General features: G+C 48.5%; 4 protein-coding genes across 4 annotated transcripts; 2 read left to right on the forward strand and 2 right to left on the reverse strand.

Annotated features, from left to right (window-relative positions):
- Positions 1-2,264: 2,264 nt before the first annotated feature.
- On the reverse strand, positions 2,265-3,222 carry EDB91DRAFT_1059669 (kinase-like domain-containing protein; the record flags this gene model as incomplete). Its single annotated transcript, XM_041314271.1, has 5 exons — positions 2,265-2,504; positions 2,556-2,777; positions 2,829-2,866; positions 2,923-2,953; positions 3,007-3,222. The coding sequence occupies 5 exons, from the start codon at positions 3,220-3,222 to the stop codon at positions 2,265-2,267; spliced, it is 747 nt and encodes a 248-aa protein (XP_041172860.1).
- A 1,201-nt stretch (positions 3,223-4,423) lies between these two features.
- Positions 4,424-6,018, forward strand: EDB91DRAFT_1239136 (uncharacterized protein; the record flags this gene model as incomplete). Its single annotated transcript, XM_041321813.1, has 9 exons — positions 4,424-4,487; positions 4,547-4,689; positions 4,741-4,866; positions 4,929-4,977; positions 5,029-5,140; positions 5,200-5,220; positions 5,406-5,467; positions 5,515-5,618; positions 5,674-6,018. The coding sequence occupies 9 exons, from the start codon at positions 4,424-4,426 to the stop codon at positions 6,016-6,018; spliced, it is 1,026 nt and encodes a 341-aa protein (XP_041172861.1).
- A 388-nt stretch (positions 6,019-6,406) lies between these two features.
- On the reverse strand, positions 6,407-9,551 carry EDB91DRAFT_1157838 (atromentin synthetase). Its single transcript, XM_041319686.1, has 6 exons — positions 8,971-9,551; positions 8,782-8,918; positions 8,488-8,726; positions 7,602-8,435; positions 6,794-7,545; positions 6,407-6,734 (listed from the first exon to the last, which is right to left on the reverse strand). The coding sequence occupies exons 1-6, from the start codon at positions 9,437-9,439 to the stop codon at positions 6,523-6,525; spliced, it is 2,643 nt and encodes an 880-aa protein (XP_041172862.1). The 5' UTR covers positions 9,440-9,551; the 3' UTR covers positions 6,407-6,522.
- A 1,586-nt stretch (positions 9,552-11,137) lies between these two features.
- EDB91DRAFT_793009 (uncharacterized protein) lies at positions 11,138-12,095 on the forward strand. Its single transcript, XM_041328417.1, has 3 exons — positions 11,138-11,311; positions 11,363-11,535; positions 11,598-12,095. The coding sequence occupies exons 1-3, from the start codon at positions 11,270-11,272 to the stop codon at positions 11,929-11,931; spliced, it is 549 nt and encodes a 182-aa protein (XP_041172863.1). The 5' UTR covers positions 11,138-11,269; the 3' UTR covers positions 11,932-12,095.
- Positions 12,096-12,174: the final 79 nt, after the last annotated feature.

Here is a 12,174-nt window from a genome sequence, read left to right on the forward strand (position 1 = left end):
GACCAAATAAGTATGACGGACCTGATTAAGCCGCGTCGAACGCACCACAAGCTGCTGAGGGTTCAAAGCGGAAGTATCATTGTCGTCACCGCTATGGCCTTGGCGGTGTCCGTACGTGGGCCAATTCTTGATTTCGACTTCACCTGCTGACTGGTATTCTGTAGGCTCGCCCGTCGAGTTTATCGCCCGTGGTCGTCTGCGAGTTATGGCATCGAGCTTTTGCCTATGGAGTGCGCGTCAGCCCGTCGTACGAGACAGAAAAGCGCCACCTACTGTGTGTGGGCAAGTAGATCGTTGTAAGAAGCCTGAGGACTGCGCTCTAAGGATGATGAGTTCTATGCACCCCGTTTCTCTGATTATGGCTCTTACCAAGATACTCAGTGACAAACTAAGCGGCCTTCAGTCAGACTGGAAATGCTTAGAAGACTGAGTTCTACCTTCGTCACAGTTTCATCCGCGGTATTATCACCACATGATAACTCAATATGCCTGCTTGCAGACAACGAAACCTTAGATGCATCAGATGCATCGGGTTCAGACTCTTTTGAAGATATCAGGAAGAGGAACACGCACGGCGTGGGCCTTGACTCGGTCCTCGGGGGGCGTCATAGGAGAGTCAGGTGTACGTCCAGGTAAGTAAGAATGAGGAACACTGTCAACTACAAATGGCAGATTTCTTGATTGAGAACCGCCCCCTGACGAGGACCGACCCCCGAAACTATCCTCCAAGATTCTGGCACTGAGGCTCTTGCCTGCGTGGCGAACATTCAAGCGATAAAAAACAGAGCAATAAAACACCCACCACAACTTTTGGATTTCCTCGCCAGACCTAAAATCATTAATATTGACTTGGAGACATGATTAAAACATATCTCTCACTGGTCGGGACTTGGAAGGGTGCCTTCCGTAACTCGTTGTAGTTGGAATGCTCCGGGTCTTTGATACTCGTGTGAGTACGAAAACGAAAACGAGCTATAGACCTACTTACCAAGCAGTGTTGGAGAGTGCCAACAATCAAAGAGTGCCTGTTCACAAGACGATATCATTAGTAAATTTTAGAAATTAAATCAGAACGCGCACAAAAAGCTTGGCGCGTTGAGGTAATGAATCAACGAGGCGTGCTTTCAAAACCTTCAAGGGGGCCATTCAACGCCATGAAGCAACAAAAATTCATGATATGGTGCTTACATTATTAATGATGCGCTTCCCCGTGTATGTGAGGATAGCTACGTCGAAGCAATTAACATGCGCTAAAGTAACGAGCCTTGTACACTACCTTCATCCTTGTTGTCAGGTTCAGGATTCACGCAGTGGAAGTGACTTGATCTCCATGACCAGTATCTGATGAATTATTAGCGCTCAAAAGTTTAGATGCTTGTCACAGTCGTAGTAAGACTTTACTTACAGTAGAAGAAAATCTGATCTTGTTCGGATGTACGTTGGACCATAAGGTCAATTTCGCGCAGCTTCGTTCTACGATCAGATAGGCTATGGATAATACATACTTTAGGATGCTTACCATGTTTCGTCTGCTGGGATACAAGTCTTTCGCGATACTATAATGGTGCATCATAACTACGATGTTTTCAGGTAGGTAGCCACGGGCTGTAGCGGTGAATCAATCAACGAAGTTCCCAGCTGGAAAACAGACATACAGTTAATAAGGAATTCCTTCATTCTCATAACACCATTGTGCGCTTGAGGGAGGTCGGGTAAACCGCTCACTCTTGCCACACCAACAAGGAGTGCCCTTTGAACTCCTTCAGGTTTAGAAGGAACATCCTGCAAGCGTAGATTAGTGGTGCAAGGTTGATAACTTGCACGCCTGGGTGCAGTAGACGACTCGGATAATTCATTGCCTAAGTACTTGCCACCGTAACCCCACTCTACCAACTCTGGATCGTCGCGAACATTTGCAAGGGGGTTTGAGGGTGGTTGACGTTTTGAGCCGTACACGTGACTGTTGAGCATGTGCATGCCGGATATTGTTGGGACTGTGACGGTGGTGGATTGGGGGTGGAGTAAGCGGTTTGGGGGTATTGTAAGGCGACCGCTGCCTGGGTCGATGTAGGCGGAGGAGCCTGGTTTGGAGCCTGAGATGGGTGGTGGAAAGTTGGGAGGTTTTTCTATTGCATCGGAGCCACTAAAACCACGTCGCGAGGAAGCTCCAGGGGAGCCATTCTGCGCATCATCGGGAGAATCGTCAGGTGGCCTAGAAGAAACTTGCAGCTCATGTAAGCGAATGGTCAACAAGGCACCACGAACTATGCACGCTTACCCGAGGAGGAAAACCTATGCATGACGAAGCCAAGCACTTCATCACCTGAAGGTCGACGTTCGGGTCTGAACTGCAGACACCTTTGGATAAAGTTCCAATCTGAGTCTGTTATCGCAGGATGGCTGATGGGGCGCTGTGGTCCACGACCTTCGGGTATCAGAAGAACAATGCGTAATTCCGGATTTTCAGACTTGATCTCAGACCAAGGGCGGCGACCCGAAAGAACCTGTTCAATGAGTCCTCGGGCGAACATTTTGTGATTGAACCACCAACTCACTTGAAGCATTATACAACCAAAAGAATAGATATCAGTTTTTTCCAAATATCCCAGGTCACGGACATCATCTGACAGAAAGATTTCTGGTGCTGTATAACGGATAGCACCTGCGCGTATAGATGTCGCAGCCAAGTGCGACTGGCCGGGAAGGGGTCGGGTAATTGTGGAAAGACCAAAATCAATTAGCCTCGCATGGCCTCCCTCGTCGATCAGTATATTCGCCTGTAGGTTCATTAGTTTTCAAGAATGCCTCAGCAGCTCCGGGAAGTTCACTCCTGTCATATCCCCGTGCACGACGTCCACCGAGTGCACTGCACCAAAGGTAGGTTACTATTTGTACACCCTGGGAAGATGGATGGAAACTAACAGTAATAAAGTCCAGCGCTGACATCCTCCAGCTACCGACTTCGAGTGAATCTTGATGAAAGGATGTGATGAGAATTCTGCTCACCATATGTGAGCGGTCGAGGACTGTCAGATGCTGGTGGTTGCATGCCAAGTAGGCATTCAACGTGCCGTTTGGCATCCACGGAGATACTAAGCAGCGCAACTCTGGCATGCGTCCAAACCCTGTCGCTATACCCCACAACGGTACAATGTTGTCATGGCGTAGATTCTTCAAAATGCCAATTTCTCTGCTGATTTTCTGTACGATCCAAAGAATCATGGGCTAAAACGCGGCTCTCGTACATATCGCTTACCCTATTGATTTTCTCCAAATCATAATGCTGTGGAAACTTGAAGGCCTTGACCGCAACCTTATCAATCAACATTTCATAAATCAGTTACATAGTAAATAAATCCAACACATGAACTCACGAGGGTTGAAATACCATTTGCATTGTAATTGCATTTCCAGACATCGCCAAACGCACCACCGCTAACGGGGTCACGAGTTGTTCGAGTGATAAAGGGCGTCAAATCGTCTGACAAGTCCTGTATCCTGCAGCACGGTCGCGCAAAAAGTTCAGATACTGCGACACCAAGTACAATGCGACCATACCTCAGATGACCGTTCTCCATGCTTTCTTAATCAGCCTCGCAAGAGATTCAAACAGTCGCAGAATATCAATTGGACTCAGTTGATGGTCGTATGTCAAGGCTTAATGCAGGCTCTTTCCCACCACTGCTACGAGTGTGAGGGGCGGCCTGGACTTGGCATCGGAATGTCGAAATTCACCGTACATTACTGTACTTGGCAATTGCTTGAATATCTAAGTAGAGGCTGTAGTTATTATTAGCACCAGTACTTACGTGAACCAATTAAAGCCTTATTCCCCCTCATACCTGTGCGCGCCGTTTCAGGTGTAGTTCGAAGTCCACCATGGTCACCTTGGGTTTGTATAGCCTGTATTACTCGCCACTCTCAGTGTTATTGTCGGTACTCTCTTCACCATTATCGGAACAAGTTCGCTTTCCGACCCCGCCGGGGCCGGGCAGGCACAACTTCATCGCACACTTGTCACGTCTAACAATCTGTATGCTTGACCTCCTCGGTCGCCACACCGGTAATATTGGGCTACAGACGTCCCAGGGTCACTGATAAGAATGTTTATTTCAATGGAGCATCATCGCGTCCCTTCCACCATGCATCATTTGCACTACGTCGGTGCAAAGGGTGAAGCTTAAGGATCAGATGTGCTGCCCCCAGCCCTCCAGAAAGTGCATGTTCAAGCACTCGACTACTATAGCACAGTATCACATCACATGTTCGCAAGTAATAATTGGTAGGTCACAGCACCATAGATCTATTTCTGATGCCTTATCTCAACGTGGATCGATTCTATCCCGTCTTTGAGAAGGGATAACGGAGATCCCTCTGCCCGAGGTACCTGACTCTCCTTTCTCCCATAACCATCTAACAAGACATGCCCAGCTTAACCCTGCCCGAGTGTGGACACTATGTCCCGCCTCCGGCAACAAAGGAGGACTGTAAGGAACTATCTGATTAATGATAACATGATATGTTTGACTAACGATTCAGCATGTAGTAGAATTCGCGGATCTGGCTATCATCGACCTCTCCAAGGCCCACACACCGGAAGGACGAACAGAGCTCTATCCACAACTTCGAGATGCGCTGCGCACCCACGGCTTTGTTTATGCTATCAATCATGGCTATAACCAGACTCAGGTAGGGCTCGTGCTCGTGACTCATTCCAAGGTCTCTGAGGCACTGTTGTAGCGTGACAGGATCTTTGATATAGCTGCTGTCCCTTTCGATGTTGTCCCTCCGGATGAAATGAAGACATACACAGCGAACATCGAGAAAGTCGGGTACTATGCAGGCTTTAAAGGACGTCAATACTGGGTGTGTCATGTTCCAGCATGGAGCAACACATGCGAAACTTGTCCTTAACGTTTGTCGTTCAGAAAGTTGACACGGAGAATCACATTCTGGATCAGATCGAGCACTATGGAAGTGGGTGTCACAATTGTTGGTGTAATAGGCGTTTTTTTACACTGCCGACAGTTAACAAGGATGTCACGAAGCGTCCGCACCCTCAAGCCTTACGTCCGTTCATTCCAGAAGTCGATGCCTTCATCCGACACAATCACTTCAACATTGTCCACCCAATTCTTCGGTTAGTTTTTTTTTGCAAACTCGATGTTGAAATTTCACCTTATCAGCGGTCTCATACAGCTTAATCGCGTTAAGCCTCGAGTTGCCCTGAGGAGACTCTGGTGGAAAAACACAACTTTGACGGCACGGGAGAAACATGTGGTCGGTCTTGTTCTCCTGTTTCGAGTCCTATATATACTGATGGTCACATGTGCAGCCAGATTGATGAAATAGTTAGTGGCTCTTATTCAGTAGCATTCTTATTAGTCTGATCAACCTTCCTGAAGCTACAGGCGCTCGAAGGAGGAAGAGGAGAAATCCAAGAATGTGTGGTTAAAGGGACACACAGGTACACTTTATTTTTATACTTACCCTTATCTGTCCTCAACCATGTAGACGTTGGCAGTGTCACCATCCTGTGGAGCCAACCTGTCGGAGGCCTGCAAATTCAGTCTCCCGACGGCAGATGGAAATGGGTCCGCCACATCGACAATGCTTTGGTATGCAAATGAGTGAGCCACCGTAACAATCGCAAATGTGACGCTCTACCTCCAGGTCATCAACACAGGCGACATGATGGAATTTTTCAGCGGTGGATACTATAAACCCACGATTCATCGCGTCGTCCAGCCTCCCGAGGATCAGCGCAATTACGACCGTCTGGGTGTATTCTACTTTTCGATGCCAGACGACAATGTTCACTTGCTGCCGTGTGTGGAGAGCCCAGTGCTCCAGCAAGTCGGCATCCAGCGCCGGTGCCCTGATGAGGATGCCCCGCTGTGTGTGACGTGGAGGAAGGGAAGGACGACGACATATGGTAGGACTGACCTCAAGAAGGGAATGGAACACAATGTTGAAGAAGAGGTCATTGAGGGTATTGTGGTCAAACACTACAACTGAGGAGTCGTGGACTGCCCATATTCAAAACAAGTATGGTGTGATTTTGGTAGTTATCCTGTATGATTAGAGCCCGTCTAGGGTTTTGGCTTTCATGACTGTGTACATATGCGCTAGTTCTCTTTCGAGACCAGCTGGTACTTATATATCCTGTAGGAGATGAACTTTACGAAGTGAAATGTAAAAGTAGCGGGATCCGCAGCTCGTGCTTATAATTTGTACGCGCTCGAACTCAGGAAGCAGGAGAACATATTGACCTCGGTTGTCATAACCAGAACGCATATGTCATCTCACGTAGTGACAGTGCGATGTATCACTCTTATGCTTGCTATGTAAGATAGCAATTGACTCGGAGCAAGTGATACTCATATCCCCAGGTACAAGTGAGAAACCAAGCTTTGTCGATGTACTCACAGTAATGTTACATGAAACAATTTTGAGATACGGATACACACGATATACCAACTTATTCCATGCATGTCGCCCCAAACCGTTAGATTCAAAACTTTACAGCCCACGAGCCTCGAGACGACCGCGGAGGAGCTTCTGGAACTGCGAGGCGTGATCAAAGTCCATGAGCGTGTTGTGTTCCCCAGGCACGTCAGTAAAAGCTGGGTCGTTGCGGCTGAAGGCAGTCCATGGCTTGAGCTCATTGTTGAGCCAGTTAACCTTGTCTTCCGGGCCGCGAGGGGGTACCGCGTAGAAAACATCGATGGCGGCTGGAGAGAGGCGTGATATGTGAGCAAGCAGTGCTGAAGTCAGGAAATAAATAACTGACGAGCTGTGCCCGACGGTTCGTATCCCTTTCCGCAGCGCATGAGAGACGCAGAGACCTCCACCCAATGTGCAAGCTTCTCAGGCGTCAGCTGAAGGTCAGTGAGACGTTCGGGAGGCGCCATATCCCACACGACATCGACCCTTTCCTTCTTAGTGAGCGGTTTCAGCGTAGGCGCCATATTTTCAGATTCATGTTTCGACAGAAGACCGAGGAAGAACGACACGTGGAGCACGCAGATCAGGTCGATATCTTGCATGTGTTTGGCGATAAAAGGTGGAACGTTGACGAGACCCAAAAACTTTACTTCTTCGCCCATGGCCTCCAGGCGCTTGACTATTTCAAAAGCCATCAAACCGCCATAACAGTAACCGGCGATGGCGTATGGTCCCTTCGGCTGTTTTCTTCTGACAGCCGCGGTGTAACAGGAAACCATCTCGTCCATGGACATGAAGAAGGGCTGGTCAGGCTCGAAGCCACGAGCACGGAGTGCATAGAAGGGACGCTCATTCTGGAAGTATTTGGCAAGATTGATGAAAACAAGAACCTCTCCAACACCGGGGTGCACGAAGAAGATAGGAGTCTTGTCTCCTGTCACCTGGAGGGGAACGGCAGGGTCGTATTCCTCAATCCGATTATCCTCAGAGAGCAAGGTGTTGATATAGTTGGCCAGGCTCGAGACATCAGGGTGCTTGAGGAATTGGATAGCGTCAATTTCGGGCAGGCCAAAATGCGCCTCTGCCTCCCGCTTGACCCTGCAGATTATACGTATCGGTGAAAGTCATTTTATGGCAGGAAACAACGTATTCACCTGAGAACATCGATAGAGGTACCGCCGAATTCAAAGAAGTTGTCGATCACAGACACCTCGTTTTCTGCGAGGTTTAAGATACCTGCATATATCTTGGCAAGAGCCTTTTCTGTTTTGGTAGAGGGGGCGACGAAGGAAGCCCCGCGTGCCTCGTTAAGAAGCTCCTCAGCACGGGTGATATGCTTCGCCAGCCCGCCTTGCTGGAAGAGGATGACGAGGCGCGCTCGAGAGAGTTTTCCCAGAGTTGTCTTCTCCATCTGGCTAGCAGGGATAGGAATGATCAGTTGAGGTGGCTGGGTGATCATCTTGACAGAAATATCGCGTAGGGAGCGGTGCGTAGCAAAGAGCTTGGTGGGCGCGTCTGCTCCATTGAGGTCGAAAGATGGCGAGTAGAAAATGGCGAACCCTTCGGTCTCCTGTCCAGGAACACGGTAGGGTGCAGCAACAAGGAATGAGTGCGTGACGCCTTCTACAGTCTGGAGATGTGTTTCAAGCTCGGGGATACCGTATGTGACACCATGGATAATGACCGTGTCCTTGATACGACCAATAAGGCGCATGACGCCATTCTCGATGATACCCACATCACCAGTGCGGTACCAGCCACCCTCGACAAAGCTAGAGGACGTGGCCTCCGGATTTTTGTAGTAGCCTACGAATATCATTGGACCGCGAACCTGAAGCTCGCCGCTCTCGCCATCGGGGCGCGGGGTGGTGGCATCAACAGGGTCAACTATGCGCATCTCGCAACCTTTGACAGGGCGTCCGAGATCAAGGAACTCGCGAGCTGGTTCAGTTGCAAAAATATTGACCGGGTCATAAATGCATCCACCGCTGCCAAAGACTGGTCACTTTAGATGTGTCGATATCGTCAGAATATTCCTACCAAGTTTCTGTCATTCCAAATCCAGCAGAGATTATGAAGGACACTGCGGAGGGCTTCTTGCTAAGCTTTTTCATGGTAGCAGCGAAGGCTTTTGCAGTCTTCGAAACTACTGCTTCACCTCCGCTGATGATCCGCTTGATGGAGGACAGGTCGAAAGATCCATAAAGGTCGGTGCGCTTCTCGAGATCACGAGTGAGCTTGGCCAGCAGGAAGTTGGGTGCGAAAGCCAGACCAATGGACTAGAATTATGAACAGATGAACATATGATTAAGCTACGGTAGGATGTTGACATACATTTTCGTCGATCAGACGGAGCAGGCGAACGGAATCGGAAAGAATCACAGATGCATGCACATGAACTTGTGAAGCACCAAATAGAAGAGGCGTGACGTGCATTTCCAAGGCCCCCGCGACGTGATCAAATCCGACCCCTGACGGCCATAGTTAATCCCAGAAGCAAAGCTAAAATGATGGACACCTTACAGTTTAAGACTCGAAACTCTGAAGGCGGGCCGAAGCGTTGCTCCTTGGCACGACAAGCAGCAAGAATGGTACGGTGCGTGTGCACGACCACCTTTGAAAATCCAGTCGAGCCGGAAGTCAGGAAGAACATAGCGTTGTCGTCGGGCTTAGGCTCATACGCAATCCAGTCAGCTGGGACAGTGAACCTCTCTGCAGAGGCTTTCAACTCGGAGAACAAGTGAACTTCCAGACCAGAAATGGTGCCGATCTGCTCAGCACCAAGCTCGCTGGTGAGCCAAATAGCGGACCCAAACAAGTTCTTGATATGAGCAACATGCGCGTCCTTGTGCGCCTGTTGTGCACTAAGTGCAGGCTGCAAGCAAGGGACATAGCCAGCCATGATACAGGCCCAGATAGCGGCCATATTGTCTTGGTGCTCGGTAAGGTATACGACGATAATTGAGCCGGTGGGCTTTCCCCACTCCAGCATGGCGCGTCCAAGATTGCGAACATACTTGTTGAATGTGCTGAAAGTCTTTGTTTGAATGGAGGAGTCATGTGCGGAGGAGGTTATGAAGCTAAGCCAGTGTGATGGATAGCGGTTGACAGCTTGAGCGATGACGTCATGAAGAGTATCCATATTCGGAAACTGTACAAGTGTGATCCTTCAAGCTTTACAAGTTAGACGTCTAACTTATATACTTCTTCACGGCCCATTAATGCTAGTAGAGGTTCTAACCCCTCCAATTAGTCCAGCATCATAATGCTATGAGTGCTACGACACTCATGATCACCTGTCACCAACTTCAAATTATGCAGTGGCCAAAATTCATTGGTTCCACCATACCCACACCCCATACGTAATCCTACACGGTCATCCCACGACGGCAAGTCCAGGATCATAGCGCGAGCGTTGTCAATGGTATGTGTCACTCAGTCTCGACAATTGAACTTCAGACTAAGCTGTCGGGAAAGTTTATTGGCTCCGGACTCTCCACCGGCCCACCACATGTAATCGTAAATTTCCGTAGCTATACAGACTTACCAAAAGTCTGCGAATTCGAAATTCGCAGTCCGCGTCGTGGATCAACCTGCGTCCGGGTCTGTCCGTGACCCTCTGCGCCAAAACCATCATGTTTCAAACTTTTGAAAATGTCGATCCGAGCGATGTCACATATTTCATCTCGAGAGCAACAACCGGATGCAGCATTAGTAAGTACTGTTCTTAATTTCTGATATTTCAACCACCTTCGAGAATGCCATCAGAAACCTCCCTCTCTTCAGTCTCGTAAACGCCGAGTCATGTCCTCCTGTCGCTTGCTTTCAATGCTGGCTTGCGTCTCATCATCGGCTGATGTTAATGACACGTCGTGAGATGCTGACGCACACGTATAACTTCTTTTTTTTTTTTAATGAACTGATCCTTCGAAGGGAACGATGTCCAATGGATTAGTTTTAGTTAGCAAACGATGACCACAAGCCACGCACATGATCACCAGTGACGATACTCGGAGAACGTGTCACCGATACCAGTGTGTGATGTGGACGATGTGCCAACACACTCATTGCTAATAGTGTTGCTGGTGAAGGGAACTCAATTTGAACTATGTTCACTTCAGTTCAAACTCATTATGACCTAATACGAACATATGACGGTCGATATGTTGTGTTACAAGAGCCCAGCAAAGCAACCTCGTTTACATTCCCATCTGGAGCCAAGTTGGGCCGGACCGCAGACCGCTCCACAGAAGCCGGTTTGAGGGTCGGTTCGGGATCGAACATTGGTGGAAAATCGCCACATATGTAAGTACTTCCTTGGCCCGGACCTTGCTCACAAAAACAACTCTACAGCAGAGAAACCCAGAGACAAATGCACCGCAGTGATCGCACTGCGAAACTTACAGAAGCCAATCAGAGTCCACCAGCGAAGCCCAAGAATAAAGCAAAGATAGCGCTCGCTGATCCGTCTGGACCAATGTCGCTAATTACTACTTGTTACGTGGTCTTTTTGTCAAAATCGTGCACATCCTACCCAATGATAGTACTCCACAGGTGAAGCTATTCGAACGGTCGTGTGATGTACAAAGCTCGGATATCATTTTCAAAGATTTATTTTGCCAAGACAGAATTTCAGAGTCATGCTGGGGTAGGTGACGTCTATCCTCGTTGTTTGGGAGTCGAGTTGATGGTTGAATGACCGCCACGCACGCAGTGACGATGGTATCATGAAACGAATAAGAGAGGTGACATGCTGAAAAAAAGAAGATTATAAACAGAGCGTTCACCGTCAACTTCCTTTCTGCGTTTAAGCATATCCTCCATGGGAGCAGGACTACCGCTATGGCTCAAATTTTTGGATGAAGTAGCGCACTTGTTTTCGCAACCGAGAGCACGTGCTGAGTCCATTCTCCAGACGTCCAAAGTCGTGACTGCGTTGACTGCAGCAGCCCTTCTCTATACCCGCTCTGCAGGTGTCGCATATTTCGTGACCGGCGCAATATTATGTTCAAAACTTGCTAAGGTCATTAAGAAGGCAATACGACAGGAGCGCCCATCGCATTGCTCCGCGCACAAAGTGACCTATGGGTGCGGAAACTCGATCTACTTCCAGTGGCACATATAGTGTTCTGATTTTATCGTTAACACAGGATGCCCAGCTCACATGCATCCACGTGCACCTTCTTCGCTGTATATATTACCTTTGCTTGCCTTGAGCTACCTATCCATCCTACATTCCCTCGTTTCGCTACGTTCGCTCCAGTGGTTGTCTTACCTTGGACATGGATGATAGCTATGTCAAGGGTCCGGCTGGGTCATCACACATGGCCGCAAATCGCGGCAGGAACCTTACTTGGAACTTGCTGTGCTAGCTTTTGGTTCAAACTATGGGTGGAAGATGTGGCTGGCGTCAAGACAACTGCATCATCAGTAAATGTCAAGTTCACTCTTCTCTCGCTTATCTCACTTTTTTGGGTAAATTAATGGAAGGAGTGTGTCCCTTTATCAAACACGTTGGTGCTACTGACATTTCGAGCTGTACTCGTTTCTCATTTTTTCGTACTCTTCGAACACTTTTATTATCGCAAGTAAGGACTTACATATCTCAAAAGCATGAACATTCCAACTCTAAATTCTAATTTGCACCCCACGAGTGAGTAGTTTCAAACAGCTCCCCGCCAATCAATAGCGAGGGTGCTAAGAATGAGGGACGACGTACTTAATTAT

This window comes from Suillus paluster (genome assembly GCF_016628075.1).
Source record: "Suillus paluster strain FC165 chromosome Unknown EDB91scaffold_73, whole genome shotgun sequence".
NCBI classification, from domain to species: Eukaryota; Fungi; Basidiomycota; class Agaricomycetes; order Boletales; family Suillaceae; genus Suillus; species Suillus paluster.

Coding starts and splice junctions, on each gene's coding strand:
- EDB91DRAFT_1157838 (XM_041319686.1), bottom strand. CDS start 9,439: ATGCTGGAGTGGGGAAAGCCCACCGGCTCAATTATCGTCGTATACCTT. Junction 8,919..8,970: donor AGAGTTTCGAGTCTTAAACT/GTAAGGTGTCCA, acceptor TATGGCCGTCAG/GGGTCGGATTTGATCACGTC. Junction 8,727..8,781: donor TCCGTCTGATCGACGAAAAT/GTATGTCAACAT, acceptor TCATAATTCTAG/TCCATTGGTCTGGCTTTCGC.
- EDB91DRAFT_793009 (XM_041328417.1), top strand. CDS start 11,270: ATGGGAGCAGGACTACCGCTATGGCTCAAATTTTTGGATGAA. Junction 11,312..11,362: donor GGCTCAAATTTTTGGATGAA/GTAGCGCACTTG, acceptor TCCATTCTCCAG/ACGTCCAAAGTCGTGACTGC. Junction 11,536..11,597: donor GCGCACAAAGTGACCTATGG/GTGCGGAAACTC, acceptor TCGTTAACACAG/GATGCCCAGCTCACATGCAT.